This window comes from Oncorhynchus mykiss, chromosome 4 (genome assembly GCF_057628025.1).
Source record: "Oncorhynchus mykiss isolate SJ-2025 chromosome 4, ASM5762802v1, whole genome shotgun sequence".
NCBI lineage: Eukaryota > Metazoa > Chordata > Actinopteri > Salmoniformes > Salmonidae > Oncorhynchus > Oncorhynchus mykiss.
The window spans coordinates 82,734,223-82,753,006 of NC_143025.1; the positions used below are offsets into that span (position 1 = coordinate 82,734,223).

Genomic DNA, 18,784 nt, shown 5'->3' on the forward strand with positions numbered 1-18,784 from the left:
AAGAAAATAATTGCATACAACTGTGACCCAAACTGTCGATTGTTTTATTAGAAAAAATATGGCGCTTTATATTGTCCACTTATATAGCATTTTAATGAAAGAGATGGAGACACGCACACTGTAAAAAAAGAGGAATATATCTACAGTATGTTAGGAATAGTTGATTGGTTAAGATCATTGTCTCTTTGCTGAACCAGTCAATCATTAAACAGAACCAAGACATTTTAAGGAAGGTCTGTTGCATCTTTGTACTGAGGTAGCTAAGGTAGTCAAGCGCAGGAGAGCAGAGATGTCAAAGTAGCGTCTTTAATAGGCAAGTCCAAAATGGGTCAGGTACAATACCAATAAACGCCCAAGATATAGGAACACACAGTCACTCACGGAAGGAGAAAAAACAACGCTCCTTACATTTCCTACAACACTGTACACACGTGAATAACCTGAGGAAAACCTCAACGAGCAACATATAACATAACATAAACATAAATAATCCCGCACAAACCTAAGCGGCAAACAGGGGTAAATATACACACAGAAAGTAAAGCAACACCAGGTGTTCAAATGAACACCAACCAAAGACAAAACAAACAGAAAAAGAAAAATGGATCGGTGATGGCTAGTAGCCCGGCGACGCCGACCGCCGAGCACCGCCCGAACAAGGAGAGGAACCACCTTCGGTGGAAGTCGTGACAAGGTCCAATAAAACTCATTTTTATTCAGAAGAACCGGGACTAACGATCAAGTTCTGCACGATGCGGAACAGATGTAAAACACATGTTGAATAGAGTGATATGATAAAGCCCACAGAGCAAAGGCAACAAAAGGAGGAACTGCGGAAGAGACGATGGGTTTGGGAAAGCATGGAGAAGTCAGAGATAGCCAGTCTTGTAAAGTGGCCTTGGGAACCGAAGTTGGGTTTTGGAGAAATGACATCAGTGTGTGCTCTGCAACAGCGTGGTGAACGGATAGACATGTTTATTGACAGTGAGGAAGAAGAAGAGCCGAGTGTAGTGGGAAGATGTGTGTTGAGGAAGACTGGCGTCAGACATGATAAAGAAGAATCTGTGACATCTCTGAGAGAAAGTGGACCTTTGTCTTTTGGATGATCCATTTGTGGTTTCAGGGTGGGTGAGAAAGGAGTTGGGTGTAGTTGAATCAGTATAGGTAACCAGTACTGGACTTGTGATATTTGTTTGTGTTTCTTCTGACCAACTTGGGTCAAGATCTGTTTCTTGCTTTGATCTTAGGAGCAGGGCACCACTGAAAGGAGTGATTTCTGGGGTATCGTTAAGTGTGGAGATGGACCAATTGAAGTTGAACATTCCTGGTGTTTGGTGCTTAGTGCGACGCAGACCCGGTGGTGAGTGTGGTGAAACAGAAGAGTCATTGTCCTTTTGAGTTTTGAGAGTCTATCTGATAAAGTCATGTTAGGATATATCAGTTATCCTGCCAGAGCTTTTGTGCAGAATCCACTGTTCCACTGTTTCAGGTGCAACATTTATGGTCATGTTGCAGCAGTGTGAAGGAGGGAGATTCTAAGATGTGGGAAGTGTGCAGGAGGGCATGGGACAGATGATTGTTTAGTTGATAAAGTTGTGTCTGTCAATTGTAGGGGTGCTCATGTTGCTGGGGATCAGAATTGTCCGGTGCGAGAGAGGCAGATTAAAGTGTCCGGTGCGAGAGAGTCAGAGTAGTGCAGAGGGGGTTGTATGCTGAGGCAGTGACGAAAGTGGAGGAGGATGGGTAAAGGGTGAGGGATGCTGAGAGGATCCCTGTGAGCAGTAGATCTGTGCCAGTACAGAAGGATAGGGTAATGAGTGAGTTATGCTTCAGTAAGGTTGGCTTCTTAGCATTCATAGCAATGGTTATCAACTGTACCGCAGAAATGGAAAGTAAATTACAGAAAATATATGTTGTGGTGGAAGTCACAGGGAGGTACTTGGGTATACGAGATTTGACTCCAGAAGAGTTACAGCGTGTGTTGAGTGGTGGTGTCCCGTCCTCCCAGGCTGTTGGCCTGGTGAACGAGCAGATAGGGTCAAAGTAGTGGAATGGGGTGATGGATTTTTAATGAGTGTATGTGGCAACTCCTGAGAAGTATCTGGGTGTATGAGATTTTACTGCAGAAGAGTTCATGGGGTGGTGATTTATATTTATATAAAATAGTGGTATATAAGTGTAGGGTTAGTTGGTTGTGAATGTTTTACATTTATTTTAGGAACAGGAATAAGGAAGATAATTGAATGTATGTATGATGTGACTGGCCTCACACTTTAGAGCAGTAGGTGGTGGTGTATGTACCTTTAAGTTGGACGCGATCCGCCAACAAAAGGATCAGGCTTGGTGTTGATCTTTTATTCTCTGACAACGACAGGAATAACTTCCATGAACAAACATAGTGCTGCCCTAACACGGAACCCAAACCGGCTTCGCGCGTGCGCCATCGTACATAAATGTATTTTGTCCCCCCACACCAAATGAGATCACGACACGCAGGTTAAAATATCAAAACAAACTCTGAACCAATTACATTAATTTGGGGACAGGTCGAAAAGCATTAAACATTTATGGCAATTTAGCTAGATAGCTTGCACTTGCTAGCTAATTTGTCTTATTTAGATATCTTGCTGTTGCTAGTTAATTTGTCCTGGGATATAAACATTGAGTTGCTATTTTACCTGAAATGCACAAGGTCCTCTACTCCGACAATTAATCCACACATAAAACGGTCAACCGAATCGTTTCTAGTCATCTCTCCTCTTTCCAGGCTTTTTCTTCTCTGGACTTTATATTGCGATTGCCAACTTTCATAAAATAGGTGCATTACCGCCACTGACCTCATTTATCTTTTAGTCACCCACTTGGGTATAACCAATGAGGAGATGGCACGTGGGTACCTGCTTCTATAAACCAATGAGGAGATGGGAGAGGCGGGACTTGCAGCTCGATATGCATCACAAATAGAATTGACTTCAATTTTAGCCCTTGGCAACACAGACGCTCGTTGGCGCGCGCGAGCAGTGTGGGTGTAATAATTGAATAATATAGATTTCAAAATGTATTTTGCTATGCTCGTGCACGCGATGCGAGCGGTGAAGTCAGCCTGTAATACGCCAGACTCCTCTCTTCCACATCGGTACAATAGAGAAGGCTATATAACAATAATCTCATGAATTACATAACAATGTAATGCAAATGCAATTGGCATTATGAAGCAGAAATGTACAGTATAGCCTATAGATTCCAAAGAAGAAGACAATCAATACAGTTAGAAATAACGTGACTTACCTCAAATCAGTGGTTTACACTCTTAGAAACAAAGGTGCTATCAAGAACCTAAAAGGGTTCTTCGGCTGTCCCCGTAGGAGAACCCTTTGAACAACCCTTTTTGGTTCAAGGTAGAACCCTTTTAAGTTTCATGTAGAACCTTTTCCAGAGAGGTATCTATATGGAACCCAAAAGAGTTCTACCTTGAACCAAAAATGGTTATCCTATTGGGACAGCTGAGGAACCCTTTTGGACCCCTTTTTTCTAAGAGTGTACTGGAGAACGGATGAGAGACTTTCTGTGTAATACTATTTTCATTCATCGGCGCTACAAGTGGAGCGAGGAGACCACAAATGTTTTGCGGCGGCAAGCAATATTAGTGAGCTTACCAATGGCGCTGGGACCATAGAGCCTTCGGCTACAGAGAGGCGAGTTAGCAGCAGCACGGGATCGGGAACAGCAATGTCAAGGATCGTGACATTGAATAGCGCAGGAAGTTGCAGCTGGAGGAAAGCGGACATTGAACTACAGCAAAGGGAAGTAAAAACTGTCACTGTTGGACTTAGACTCAACGTCATTCATAGAACAGGATAGTGGCAGTGTGAATGGACAGAGATGGTGTGAAGTTGGCAACAAATAACAATTAGCCACAGTAGCAGACAGTGCAGCTTAAGCAAATTCAGCTATTTTGGAAACTCATGAGCTGGAGCATATCGCTAACTCTGACTAGAGATGCGGATTACTAACTCATTGAAGCTGAAGATCATTAGTTTGGTAACAGATATGAAAGAAGCAGACTTGAGATTGTTTCACAGTGACTCTAAAAGAAAGAACATGTTTATCTAATGGAAGAAAGGAGTTCTATGATGGGAGATGAAATGACATTGACAAGGAAGATAGTTTAGGCTTGAGTCGCTGGTTTATTCTGTTAAACGGGACTGAGTCTAAACAAAATGAACTTCATTTTATTTTATTTACTTTTTTATTTGTGACATACTTTCAAGTTATCTGATAATCAGAGGTTGATTATCTACAATGTCATGGATTGGGTGACTGTTTGGATATTCCACCAACTAGTGTTGAACTATTTTGCTATTAGTTATTGAGGGTTACTGAGTGTGAGAAATACTTTGCTACGCCTTTTTGAGTACTGTACAGTATGTGGTTTTGTGAAACTACTTTTCCTTTTTGAGTCTTTAATGCTGATGGTTGGAGAAATCAGTCCACTGAGTGTTATCAGACTGAATCTACAGTATATCAGTGTTTGATTGTATACATTAACTATTGAGGCACCATACTGTTGCTTTTGTTTTGGTGTGTTGACTATCAAGACTATACCACTAGTGGATGAACATTGTTTATGTGAAACATTCTATAATACTAAAGGAAGAATATAAGAGACTGATACACTTTATGTGAATGGGTTGAATTAAACCAAACAATTCTAAACATTTATCTGGACTCACCATGTGGATTGGTTAACAGAGACCATACCATTGCGTGCTTACATATATAGCATTTTAACATATTAAAACAAAATAAGAAATACTTCAAATATATTGTAGTTGTTGCCAGCCAAGGCTACTGTAATGTTATTTATTTATGTATTTTATTTCACCTTTATTTAACCAGGTAGGCAAGTTGAGAACAAGTTCTCATTTACAATTGCGACCTGGCCATGATAAAGCAAAGCAGTTCGACACATACAACAACACAGAGTTACACATGGAGTAAAACAAACATACAGTCAATACAGTAAAAAAATAAGTCTATAGACAATGTGAGCAAATGAGGTGAGATAAGGGAGGCAAAAAAAAATGGCCATGGTGGAGAAGTAAATACAATATAGAAAATAAAACACTGGAATGGTCGATTTGCAGTGGAAGAATGTGCAAAGTAGAGATAGAAATACTGGGGTGCAAAAGAGAAGAATAAATAAATAAATACAGTAGGGGGAGAGGTAGTTGTTTGGGCTAAATTATAGATGGGCTATGTACAGGTGCAGTAATCTGTGAGCTGCTCTGACAGCTGGTGCTTAAATCTAGTGAGGGAGAAAAGTGTTTCCAGTTTCAGAGATTTTTGTAGTTCGTTCCAGTCATTGGCAGCAGAAAACTGGAAGGAGAGGCAGCCAAAGGAAGAATTGGTTTTGGGGGTGACCAGAGAGATATACCTGCTGGAGCGCGTGCTACAGTTGGGTGCTGCTATGGTGACCAGCGAGCTGAGATTAGGGGGGACTTTACCTAGCAGGGTCTTGTAGATGACCTGGAGCCAGTGGGTTTGGCGACGAGTATGAAGCGAGGGCCAGCCAATGAGTGCGTACAGGTCGCAGTGGTGGGTAGTATATGGGGCTTTGGTGACAAAACGATTGGCACTGTGATAGACTGCATCCAATTTATTGAGTAGGGTATTTGAGGCTATTTTGTAAATGACATCGCCGAAGTCGAGGATCGGTAGGGTGGTCAGTTTTACAAGGGTATGTTTGGCAGCATGAGCGAAGGATGCTTTGTTGCGAAATAGGAAGCCAATTCTATATTTAACTTTGGATTGGAGATGTTTGATGTGAGTCTGGAAGGAGAGTTTACAGTCTAACCAGACATCTAGGTATTTGTAGTTGTCCACATATTCTAAGTCAGAACCTTCCAGAGTAGTGATTTTGGATGGGCGTGCAGGTGCAGGCAGCGATCAGTTGAAGAGCATGCATTTAGTTTTACTTGTATTTAAGAGCAATTGGAGGCCACGGAAGGAGAGTTGTACGGCATTGAAGCTCGTCTGTAGGGTTGTTAACACAGTGTCCAAAGAAGGGCCAGAAGTATATAGAATGGTGTCGTCTGCGTAGAGGTGGATCAGAGACTCACCAGCAGCAAGAACGACATCATTGATGCATACATAGAAGAGAGTCTGTCCAAGAATTGAACCCTGTGGCACTCCCGTAGAGACTGCCAGAGGCCCGGACAACAGGCCCTCCGATTTGACACACTGAACTCAGAGAAGTAGTTGGTGAACCAGGTGAGGCAATCATTTGAGAAACCAAGGCAATTGAGTCTGCCGATGAGGATGTGGTGATTGACAGAGTCGAAAGCCTTGGCCAGGTCAATGAATACAGCTGCACAGTATTGTTTCTTATCAATGGCGGTTAAGATATCGTTTAGGACCTTGAGCGTGGCTGAGGTGCACCCATGACCAGCTCTGAAACCAGATTGCATAGCGGAGAAGGTATGGTGGGATTCGAAATGGTCAGTAATCTGTTTGTGGACTTGGCTTTCAAAGACCTTAGAAAGGCAGGGTAGGATAGATATAGGTCTGTAGCAGTTTGGGCCAATAGTGTCCCCCCTTTGAAGATGGGGATGACCGCAGCTGCTTTCCAATCTTTGGGAATCTCAGGCGACACAAAAGAGAGTGTAACAGCCATTGTTGGTGGTAGAAGAAGAGGAGTACCAATGCACAGCATGGTAAGTGTCCATATTGATAATGTATTATCATGAACACAAAAAACTAAATAACAAGAACGAAATGAAACAGTCCTGTACGGTGAATACACAAAACACAGAACAGAAAAGAATCATCCACACATCAAGCGTGAAAACAGGCTGCCTAAGTATGGGTCTCAATCAGGGACAACGATTGACAGCTGCCTCTGATTGAGAACCATACCAGGCCAAAAACAGAAATCCCAAACCATAGGAAAAAAAACAAAGACTGCCCACCCCAACTCACACCCTGACCAAACTAAAACAAAGACAAAACAAAGGAACTAAGGTCAGAACGTGACAGAGAGGTTGAACAGGCTAGTAATAGGGGTTGCAACAATTTCGGCAGATAATTTTAGAAAGAAAGGGTCCAGATTGTCTAGCCCGGCTGATTTGTAGGGGTCCAGATTTTGCAGCTCTTTCAGAACATCAGCTGACTGGATTTGGGAGAAGGAGAAATGGGGAAGGCTTGGGCGAGTTGCTGGGGGGTGCAGTGCTGTTGACCGGGGTAGGGGTAACCAGATGGAAAGTATGGCCAGCCGTAGAAAAATGCTTATTGAAATTCTCATTTATAGTGGATTTATCGGTGATGACAGTGTTTCCTATCCTCAGTGCAGTGGGCAGCTGGGAGGAGGTGTTCTTATTCTCCATGGACTGTACAGTGTCCCCAAACTTTTTTGAGTTTGTGTTGCAGGAAGCAAATTTCTGCTTGAAAAAGCTAGCCTTGGCTATTCTAACTGCCTGTGTAAATTGGTTTCTAGCTTCCCCGAAAAGTTGCCTATCACGAGGGCTGTTCGATTCTAAGGCAGAACGCCATAGGGTGTTTTTGTGTTGGTTAAGGGCAGTCAGGTCTGGAGAGAACCAAGGGCTATATCTGTTCCTGCTTCCAAATTTCTTGAATGGGCATGCTTATTTAAGATGGCGATGAAGGTATTTAAAAAAAATAACCAGGCATCCTCTACTGACGGGATGAGATCAATATCCTTCCAGGATACCCCAGCTAAGTCGATTAGAAAGGCCTGCTCGCTGAAGTGTTTCAGGGAAAGTTTGACAGTGGTGAGGGGAGGTCATTTGACCGCTGAACAATTACGGATGCAGGCAATGAGGCAGTGATCTTGGTTGAAAACAGCAGAGGTGTATTTAGAGGGCAAGTTGGTTAGGATGATATTTATGAGGGTGCCCGTGTTTATGGCTTTGGGGTGGTACCTGGTAGGTTCATTGATAATTTGTGTGAGATTGAGGCCATTAAGCTTAGATTGTAGGAGTGCTGGGGTGTTAAGCATGTTCCAGTTTAGGTCACCTAGCAGCACGAGCTCTGAAGATAGATGGGGGGCAATCAGTTCATATGTGGTGTCCAGAGCACAGCTGGGGACAGAGGATGGTCAATGGCAGGCGGCAACGGTGAGAGACGTGTTTTTAGAGAGGTGGATTTTTAAAAGTAGAAGTTCAAATTAGTAATAGTTCGGCACGTTTCTCCTTTGCATGGTGTTTTGTTGCAGGTTTTTTTTGTTTGTAATTTCTTGTTAAGCTTTAAAAACCGAGCTTGGACTGTGGCATGTGTCTGTACTGCTCTCTGTAAACGGGACACATGAAAGCTTTTAATTCACTGCCCACCAGGCTGTAAATTCATAAAAATAGAGGACTCAACTGTTGACTAATTTATACTGTCTTGTGTCTCCTATTGTCCTTTAGTAGTAATTTATAACCTCACGTGAGCCCCTTATATTATAACTTTTTGATGACTAAGATGTCATTTTCTGTCGGCTACAGCAATGACCCGTTGGAACCCAGACTTGGCATGGACATTTAGCCTACAACATGTTGTGAGAGATCAGTAACCAGCTGGAGGAAGACAACACGACAGCACCCTCCTCAGGGGATAGGTACTCAGTGTAAAGCCAATTCGTACAGAGCTGGGCCAACTAATTGCTTTGTGTCTTCCTCTATATAGGTGTGCCAGGAGAGGAGCTGGTGGTGGATTGGGAGTAGAGACGGGGACCTGTGAGGATGTAGGTATTGCCTACTTCAGAGAAAGCTTCTGTGACTGGGCACCTTGTCTCTCTGTTAACCAAGGCAGGCTTTAGGTAGAGAGAAGCGTTCCTTCTGTAACTGTTATGTGTAGACGATAGTCTAAGACAGTAGTAGCCGTTTGTTGTTTTGCTTTCCAATTTGGCCACAGCCTTTTGGTGAAACGCTTAGTTTGTTTATTTGTTTTGTTACACTGATGTTTCAATGTTGGACTTCCCTGTACTGGAGTTATTTTGTCGGGCAAAAGAAGACCTGTTTAGGAGACTATACAAAAGGAACCACAACCACTGCCTCTGGTCTCATTTTATGCCCCCTGCCTGTGTTGGGGTGCTTCGGACTAGCTGATCCCTTCAGTGTTTAAACATTTGGATTGGTAGAAGATTCGGCCAGTGCAATTACAGATTATATGATACAGTGCCCTGGCTTGTGTGTGTGTGGCAATGCGCTGACATTTGGCTTGAAGCACGTTGGCAGTGCCTGCTGTGACTTTTAGTTCAGCTCATCACCGCTGTATGGAAGCATGTCAAAATGAATTGACAACCCAGCCTCTGGCTGCTGCTGTTCTAAGTGCTCCTCCTTGGCTCATCTGGAAGGTGCAAACTTTAATTTGTTTTAAAGGGTTAATGCACTTCCTGATTTAGCCTTGTTTTAGATTTGGTTAATTAAGAAATGAAAGCGGCCATGACTGAATTGAAACGTTTGTTTCGGGATGTGATTTGATGTGTGTTTGCAGGTGAGAAGAGTTAGCCAAATAGTTTCAACATTTAGCTTCAGCTGGCTGGTGTGCAACCTGACTTTGGATTGGCTATCTCGGGCTAGTTAGGGACCGTCAAACTATACAACGTAAATTAGACTATTTCCATCAGGGAGCAGATCAACCGACACTTTCGTGTTCATGAGTTTCTTTCGTTATTGGTGACATTAGTTCGTAGATCCAACAGTTTTGTGAGAAGACCTCTTTGAAGTCAGGATGTACGCGACAGAGTTCAGACGACTGCTGGGAAACGTGTGGATGTCAGAGCCTAAAAACCGACGCTGTCGTGTTCGTGAGTCATACCATAACCACACATTATAAGACCTCTGATTCCTTTCCTTTAGTCAGTTCTACCACCTCAACATTTCCATTTTTAAACCGGGTTAAATATCAAGTTGACATAAAGTTCTGCTTCCTTCCACAGTGGGGCACTGTCAGATGGGTGCTTCAGTCAGAAAAACGTTCACTCATCTTTTCTGTCTCAGCTAGCTAGCCAGCAGGCAGCTACCGACGTGGCTCGCCAAGCTAGCTACAGAAACTAAACCTGTCAAATACACTCGCGGGAAATAAACACTTCCTAATAACATGATTTATATTAATATCCTTAGCTTGCCCATTCACTAAATATACTGTTAAATAACTCTGACACCCAGTAGCTTAAGTATGCTAGCTTATTAGCATTAGCCAGCCCTTATGCTGAGGGAGACTGGCTAGTTTGTTACCACCACCCCTGCACAAAACCTGTGGCCAACTCTGCTGCTGCTACTGCACTTTGACTTTCTGTCTGTTCTGCCCTCTCCACCTCATTCACTGCTGCCTGCTCATGCTCAAAGTGCTTGCTTTTTTTGCCTCTCTTTTGGAGGAAGTTCCAAAAATCCTTATTTGCTCTGTGCTATGCTGCGTACCCTGGCTGAGTGACCAGCGTTTTGCTGAGTGATTACATTGACGTCTAACCGGTGCTGTAGGGTTGGGGTCAGGAGATGTGAATGGTCACCTGCATTGTGAAATCTCAACCAATCACAGCAGGCACTGTCACCCCAGGGGCATTTTGCAGTTTCTTCTGTATTGCATTGTATATTTCTGTCATAAATATTCTGTTAAACATTTGTTTTAAATGTGTGGTTATGGCATCTCATATCAGCCTGAAATTAATTTCTAAAATACATTAAAACCCAAAAAATATATATATTTATTTCATTATTTTACCATCAAAAGATTTGGGTCTGGCGCAAAAACATCCGGGGCTTAAGCCCCAGAAGCCCAGGCCTAATGACGCCACTGATCAGTCAGTTTACCATCCATTGATACTGTAGAGCGCTGCATTTCCTAGTTTACTCTATTTATAAGCAGACATTTTGTCAGGAGATCCTAGATTTTCTCGTGGTTGTCAGACTCTGCCTTGTCGTTTATTGGCTAGTTTGAAGGAGAAACGAGGAAGCATGTATTTAGTTGTCTCTTGTCAATATTCTGCTGCTTAAGTTTACTCATATCAAAAGTTGGAGTTGTAGGTACTCTCGAAATATAAAATGAGGCTCTAAACTTGTTGAGCAAATCATATTTCTGCAACGGTAGTTGGAGCTAGATTTTCAAGCTGCCAGTCTGATCAACAACATCACGTGACTCAGGATTTGACAGATCTAACACAGTTCCACCTCCGACACCGATAAAACAACCGGTATGTGGATGTTGACCATAGTTAATCTAATATAATCGTGCCCTAGCCCTTTATCAGATGGAGATTTTTCCTCTTTGCATGGATGTTATATGCTTGGATTCTGTTGTCATTCACTCAGAATCAGTCAGTTGCCATACCCACTCATTACCTTGGGCCACTAGGGGCTGGGTGTGTTTCAAATTTGTCATTAATGAAGAAAAAATAAAAATTCAATTAATTTAATTACTTTTTTCGTCAATTATTCTTCACTTTCGTTAAAAAACATTTAGCTCTGAGTAAATTGTCATACGTGATGTATTTAATTCTAATCAGGTAATAAACTCAGCAAAAAAATAAACGTCCCTTTTTCAGGACCCTGTCTTTCAAAGGTAATTCGTAAAAATCTAAACTTCACAGATCTTCATTGTAAAGGGTTTAAAACACTGTTTCCCATGCTTGTTCAAAGAACCATAAACAATTCATGAACATGCACCTGTGGAACAGTCGTTAAGACACTAACAGCTTACAGATGGTAGGCAATTAAGGTCACAGTTATGACAACTTAGGACACTAGAGAGGCCTTTCTACTGACTCTGGAAAAACACCAAAAGAAAGATGCCCAGGGTCCCTGCTCATCTGCATGAACGTGCCTTAGGCATGCTGCAAGGAGGCATGAGGACTGCAGATGTGGCCAGGGCAATAAATTGCAATGTCCGTACTGTGAGACGCCTAAGACAGCGCTACAGGGAGACAGAACGGACAGCTGATCATCCTCGCAGTGGCCGACCACGTGTAACAACACCTGCACAGGATCGGTACATCTGAACATCACACCTGCGGGACAGGTACAGGATGGCAACAACTGTCCGTTTTACATCAGGAACGCACAATCCCTCCATCAGTGCTCAGACTGTCCGCAATAGGCTGAGAGAGGCTGGACTGAGGGCTTGTAGGCCTGTTGTAAGGCAGGTCCTCACCAGACATCACTGGGTCACAAACCCACCGTCCAATTTTTCAGTTTTTGATTTGTTAAAAAAGTTTGAAATATCCAATAAATGTCGTTCCACTTCATGATTGTGTCCCACTTGTTGTTGATTCTTCACAAAAAAATACAGTTTTATATCTTTATGTTTGAAGCCTGAAATGTGGCAAAAGGTCGCAAAGTTCAAGGGGGCCGAATACTTTCGCAAGGCACTGTATATGTATTATGATTATTTAGTTATTTTAATTTATTTCACCTTTATTTAAACAGGTAGGCAAGTTGAGAACAAGTTCTCATTTACAATTGCGACCTGGCCAAGATAAAGCAAAGCAGTTCGACACATACAACGACACAGAGTTACACATGGAGTAAAACAAACATACAGTCAATAATACAGTATAAACAAGTCTATATACGATGTGAGCAAATGAGGTGAGATAAGGGAGGTAAAGGCAAAAAAGACCATGTTGGCAATGTAAATACAATATAGCAAGTAAAACACTGGAATGGTAGATTTGCAAGGGAAGAATGTGCAAAGTAGAAATACAAATAATGGGTTGCAAAGGAGCAAAATAAATAAATCATTTAAATACTGCAGGGAAAGAGGTAGTTGTTTGGGCTAAATTATAGGTGGGCTATGTACAGGTGCAGTAATCTGTGAGCTGCTCTGACAGTTGGTGCTTAAAGCTAGTGAGGGAGATAAGTGTTTCCAGTTTCAGAGATTTTTGTAGTTCGTTCCAGTCATTGGCAGCAGAGAACTGAAAGGAGAGGCGGCCAAAGAAAGAATTGGTTTTGGGGGTGACCAGAGAGATATACCTGCTGGAGCGCGTGCTACAGGTGGGTGCTGCTATGGTGACCAGCGAGCTGAGATAAGGGGGGACTTTACCTAGCAGGGTCTTGTAGATGACATGGAGCCAGTGGGTTTGGCGACGAGTATGAAGCGAGGGCCAGCCAACGGGATCGTACAGGTCGCAATGGTGGGTAGTATATGGGGCTTTGGTGACAAAACGGATTGCACTGTGATAGACTGCATCCAATTTATTGAGTAGGGTATTGGAGGCTATTTTGTAAATGACATCGCCAAAGTCGAGGATTGGTAGGATGGTCAGTTTTACAAGGGTATGTTTGGCAGCATGAGTGAAGGATGCTTTGTTGCGAAATAGGAAGCCAATTCTAGATTTAACTTTGGATTGGAGATGTTTGATATGGGTCTGGAAGGAGAGTTTACAGTCTAACCAGACACCTAAGTATTTGTAGTTGTCCATGTATTCTAAGTCAGAGCCGTCCAGAGTAGTGATGTTGGATAGGCGGGCAGGTGCAGGTAGCGATCGGTTGATGAGCATGCATTTAGTTTTACTTGTATTTAAGAGCAATTGGAGGCCACGGAAGGAGAGTTGTATGGCATTGAAGCTTGCATGGAGGGTTGTTAACACAGTGTCCAAAGAAGGGCCAGAAGTATACAGAATGGTGTCGTCTGCGTAGAGGTGGATCAGAGACTCACCAGCAGCAAGAGCGACCTCATTGATGTATACATAGAAGAGAGTCGGTCCAAGAATTGAACCCTGTGGCACCCCGAAAAGAGACTGCCAGAGGTCCGGACAGCAGAACCTCCGATTTGACACACTGAACTCTATCAGAGAAGTAGTTGGTGAACCAGGCGAGGCAATCATTTGAGAAACCAAGGCTGTCGAGTCTGCCGATGAGGATGTGGTGATTGACAGAGTCGAAAGCCTTGGCCAGATCAATGAATACGGCTGCACAGTAATGTTTCTTATCAATGGCAGTTAAGATATAATTTAGGACCTTGAGCGTGGCTGAGGTGCACCCATGACCAGCTCTGAAACCAGATTGCATAGCGGAGAAGGTATGGTGGGATTCGAAATGGTCAGTAATCTGTTTGTTGACTTGGCTTTCGAATACATTAGAAAGGCAGGGTAGGATAGATATAGGTCTGTAGCAGTTTGGGCCAAGAGTGTCCCCCCCCTTTGAAGAGGGGGATGACCGCAGCTGCTTTCCAATCTTTGGGAATCTCAGACGACACGAAAGAGAGGTTGAACAGGCTCGTAATAGTGGTGGCAACAATTTCGGCAGATAATTTTAGAAAGAAAGGGTCCAGATTGTCTAGCCCGGCTGATTTGTAGGGGTCCAGATTTTGCAGCTCTTTCAGGACATCAGCTGAACGGATTTGGGAGAAGGAGAAATGGGGAAGGCTTGGGCGAGTTGCTGTGGGGGGTGCAGTGCTGTTGACCGGGGTAGGAGTAGCCAGGTGGAAACCATGGCCAGCCGTAGAGAAATGCTTATTGAAATTCTCAATTATGGTGGATTTATCAGTGGTGACAGTGTTTCCTATCTTCAGTGCAGTGGGCAGCTGGGAGGAGGTGTTCTTATTCTCCATGGACTTTACAGTATCCCAGAACTTTTTTGAGTTTGTGTTGCAGGAAGCAAATTTCTGCTTGAAAAATTATGCCCCCATAATCATTCTATTAACTTAGGTTATCTTAAATTCACCAATGCGAAATAATAACACTTTTGGAAACTATAGTTAAGAAATGTTAATTCTGGCAGAGGCGGGATTTGAACAGGGTACCTTCGGGTTCAATCTTCCGGTTCAAATACAGGAAAGAAATGACGTTTTCGTTGCTTTTCAACTTATGGTAATAAATAATGAATAATAAACACATTATGAAGAAGAACCCTTAACCTTTCCCTTTTTATTACTTTCTCTCAAATGTTTTCCTTCTTTTCTTTCAACATTCTTTTCCCCCTTCTTCCTCCCTTCTCCCCTTAACATACTATTCGTTCCCCAGCTTCGAGTTGGCAAGGCTACACCTAATTGCTATAACCCAGGTCCCCCTTGCAAAACAGGTTTTAAACCTCAAGGGTATTTTCCTGGTTGTGTGAAGGTTTCATAAAAAAATGTGTTATGAGGATGATTAGGTTCCATGAAATGTAAAGCTCTGAAAGGATCAACCTCTAGTTGTCAGGCAGGTTCTTTTGCATTTCCCATGAAAAGGCATGATGACAGTTGTGACACACCTCGTCACAAGTCTGGTCGAAATCTAGTGCATGGAAATACATGGATGGCAAACCCTAACACTAACAAGAGGCCTCTAAATGGTAAGGAATGGTTCATTTTCTTTCTCAAAACTTTCTCAAACCTGATCTTGATTTAAAGATGTTCTATAAACTTAACATGCTCTGTTTAAATGTTTAGCGTTGTTTAGGAGAATGCAGCCATACACCTTAATGCAGTCTAACCTGTCCTCAGGATAATGTTTACTAACTTGAGTACACTGAACATGCTAGCACTGCTAATAATATATAATATATAATATAAATATATATAATATTATAATATTTCCTATTCTTAATGACTGTCATTATTCTGTGTTTGTGCAGTAAAAACTGATGGAAACCTTCAGAAAAACAGCATGACTCACCATACACTGATTATGAGTGAATTTGAGTCAGATGGAAGAGAGAAAATAGGCATTTTAACTTCATAGATTTAGCCGGTGGTAACTTTTGGAATAGACACCGGCTGAAATGCGGTTTGAACCAATCAGCATTAAGGATTAGAACCACCTGTTGTATAATATAGAAACTCATTCTGATGTCATAGTCAATTTTCACATTGTTTCTTTTTATATACACTTATAACGTCTAAAATGTAGGTGTGTTTCTTTCTTACAGGACAAACATGTCATCAACAACTTCCAACCGAACACATCATCTAACTCTGATAGCTGCTCTTGGGGTTTTGTGTTCAGTGGTACTATTTTTTGTTTACTTTCAACCAACATCTACTGTATGTCCATCTCGATTAGATGATTTGCCATTTTTGGCAAAGGGAGATGTTTCCTCACCTACCAAAAAGCCTGTGGAAAAGCCGTTTGTGTTGCTCTGGTTCTGGCCACTGGGTGTGAGATGGAATTTTGAAATCTGCAAAACCCACTTCAACATCGATAGCTGTGTTCTGACAGATGACAGATCCCTTTATGACAAAGCAGAGGGAGTGGTTGTTTTTCACAAAGGCATCAGCTGGGACCTGAAGAACCTGCCTCAGTCTCCTCGTCCACATTTTCAGAAATGGATCTGGTTTCATGTGGAATCACCAACAAATACCGCCAGAATACCAGGTCTGGAAAATCTATTTAACCTCACTTTGAGCTATAGACGAGATGCTGACATCACAGTGCGAAATGAATTGACAACCGTGAAGAATGAAAAGGACAGTGAGTTTTTGCTGCCCAGGAAGGATAAATTGGTTTGTTGGATTGTGAGCAACAACAATCCTTCAACTGGGACAGGAACCAGAGCAAAGTATTATCAAGAGTTGGTCAAACACATCAAGATACATGTTTATGGTTCTGCTTTTACAGGGAGTCGTTTGAAGTATGAGGAGTATTACTCAACCCTTGCTAGCTGTAAATTCTACCTTTCATTTGAGAATTCAATCCACAGAGACTACATCACAGAAAAGGTGAACGGACCACTTGTAGCAGGAACCATACCAGTAGTCATGGGCCCACCCAGAGAGAACTATGAACAGTTTATCCCAGCTGGTTCTTTCATTCATGTAAATGACTTTACTAATGCAAAGGCGCTGGCTGACTTCCTCCTCCAATTGGACAAGAATGATGAGATGTATATAAGTTACTTCACTTGGAGGAGGTACCTTAATGCCAAACCCCACCTCCTGACAATACAGGAAGAGTTCATTCAACCTGTTTGTTTAGCCTGTGAATACATGGCAAGAGACAAAGGATATTACAATGCTGTCCACAACCTTTATGAATGGTACTTTGGATGAGGGTTTAGCCATCATTTTGTAAGCACAGAAAATAACATTTTACCTTAGCTACATAAACGGAATACAATTTTAAAAGTGTCTTTGGATTTGGAGATATTTTGATTCAAAATCTTTATCAATTTAAAGGATGTGCATTCAAGGTTTTGGGGAAGATTAAAATAAATAAATAATTAAACGCTTTGGAAGCAACATACACTGTAAACCCTAATGTGCTGTCATTACTCAAAACTTTTAAGGAACCCATTGCACTTAAATAAAACCTTTTACTGCAGTGGGCTAAATCAGCTGGTCAGAGTTATTCTTCGTGGTCCTTAACAAATCTACTGTGAAACCAAAGTATACACCTCCCACACATGGTTATAGGCTTAAAAAAATTAGAAACCTTTACCATGTCAGATATAGAGTTCAAATGTATTACATTTTCACTTTGAATGTCAATATTACATTTTATATACATCACAGAAGACCGAACTATAACAAAACGGTTTGATATAGAAACACCAGATTTTAGTCTGTTAAAAAAAAAAAAAATATTTATTATTTATGAAAAATTATAACATTCCACCCATGAGGTCAACGACGGCGCTTTTGGTAATTGATTGCAGGAAAGGGTTGCTATGTCTGGATACAATTACTTAAAGTGATTTTGTAGTCATTACTCACACTGACCCTATAGGGCAGGGGTGTCAAACTCATTCCAGGGAAGTCCACGTTTTGGGGTTTTCCTTTCAATGACGACCTAGACACCCAGGTGAGAGGAGTTCCTTACTAATTAGTGACCTTAATTCATCAATCAAGTGCAAGGGTGGAGCGGAAACCCACAGATACTCTGCCCTCCATGGAATTAGTTTGACACGTGTTGTAGAGGGTCCAGATTTGAGTTGTATAATTTTATTGCCGTTTGTATGACATTTGAATAATGCCTCCAATATAATTTCCCAGTGTGCCTAGTCTTTGAATGAATTGCAGAGTTACTGTACTGGTTGTTGAATTCACTCATTTTTAGTTGTGTGGGTGGCCTTCACTGAGTGAGTTCCTAGGCAAATGTTGTCTTTATAGTTCAACACTTAATGACAAAACATTACATATCCAGTAAGGACTTATTTGAGGCCTCGTGAAATTCCAGTATCTTTACCACATTTTCAAAAAATCCTGGTTGAAGAATTTCCTGGATTCTTCCAACTGGGATTCCTGAAAAACCTGGGAAATTTACCATCATTTTGCAACCCCACCTGCAAGTCACATTATGCTGGCTTGCAAAGTGACGTATAACTCCTATTGGAATCCAGACAGAGTTAGGATATCTATTAACCATGGAAATTGGAACACCCATTTCCGTAATGAGTGCAAAAAATCTAAGGATTCATTTAGAAAAATGCATGTTTTTTATGTGTAGCATAAATGTGTCCATCAATCACTCAACGTACATGCAAAAACACTTGTTTTAGTTTTGAGTTTGTGCTTCATAAACATTTTAATAAATAAATGACTTTTCATTGACTGAGTATTTGAGTTCAAAATGCCTTGGGGTTTACAGTATACTGTACCAGTGTGTGGATTTATAATATATACAGTGCTTGACTTGGACTCATTTTGGTTGCCGGTACTTTTATATTTAGGTGCATTAGCTCCAGAATACTTTTGAGCTAATATTCTATAAGAGGAACAGAAGCTCTAGCAGCAGAACATTTGAGGTGCTGGTACTCCGCTCTGGTGAGCTCCTGCCCAAGTAAAGCACTGAATCTGCTTCTACATCTGCATTGCTTGCTGTTTGGCGTTTTAGGCTGTTTGGGGTTTTAGGCAGGGTTTCTGTACAACA

General features: G+C 41.9%; 1 protein-coding gene across 1 annotated transcript; it reads left to right on the forward strand.

Annotated features, from left to right (window-relative positions):
- Window positions 1-15,137: 15,137 nt before the first annotated feature.
- LOC110522523 (4-galactosyl-N-acetylglucosaminide 3-alpha-L-fucosyltransferase 9) lies at window positions 15,138-18,465 on the forward strand. Its single transcript, XM_021600970.3, has 2 exons — window positions 15,138-15,269; window positions 15,846-18,465. The coding sequence occupies exon 2, from the start codon at window positions 15,853-15,855 to the stop codon at window positions 16,963-16,965; it is 1,113 nt and encodes a 370-aa protein (XP_021456645.1). The 5' UTR covers window positions 15,138-15,269; window positions 15,846-15,852; the 3' UTR covers window positions 16,966-18,465.
- Window positions 18,466-18,784: the final 319 nt, after the last annotated feature.

Excerpts from the sequence above, each read along its gene's own strand:
- LOC110522523 (XM_021600970.3), top strand. The coding sequence starts at position 15,853 with ATGTCATCAACAACTTCCAACCGAACACATCATCTAACTCTGATAGCT.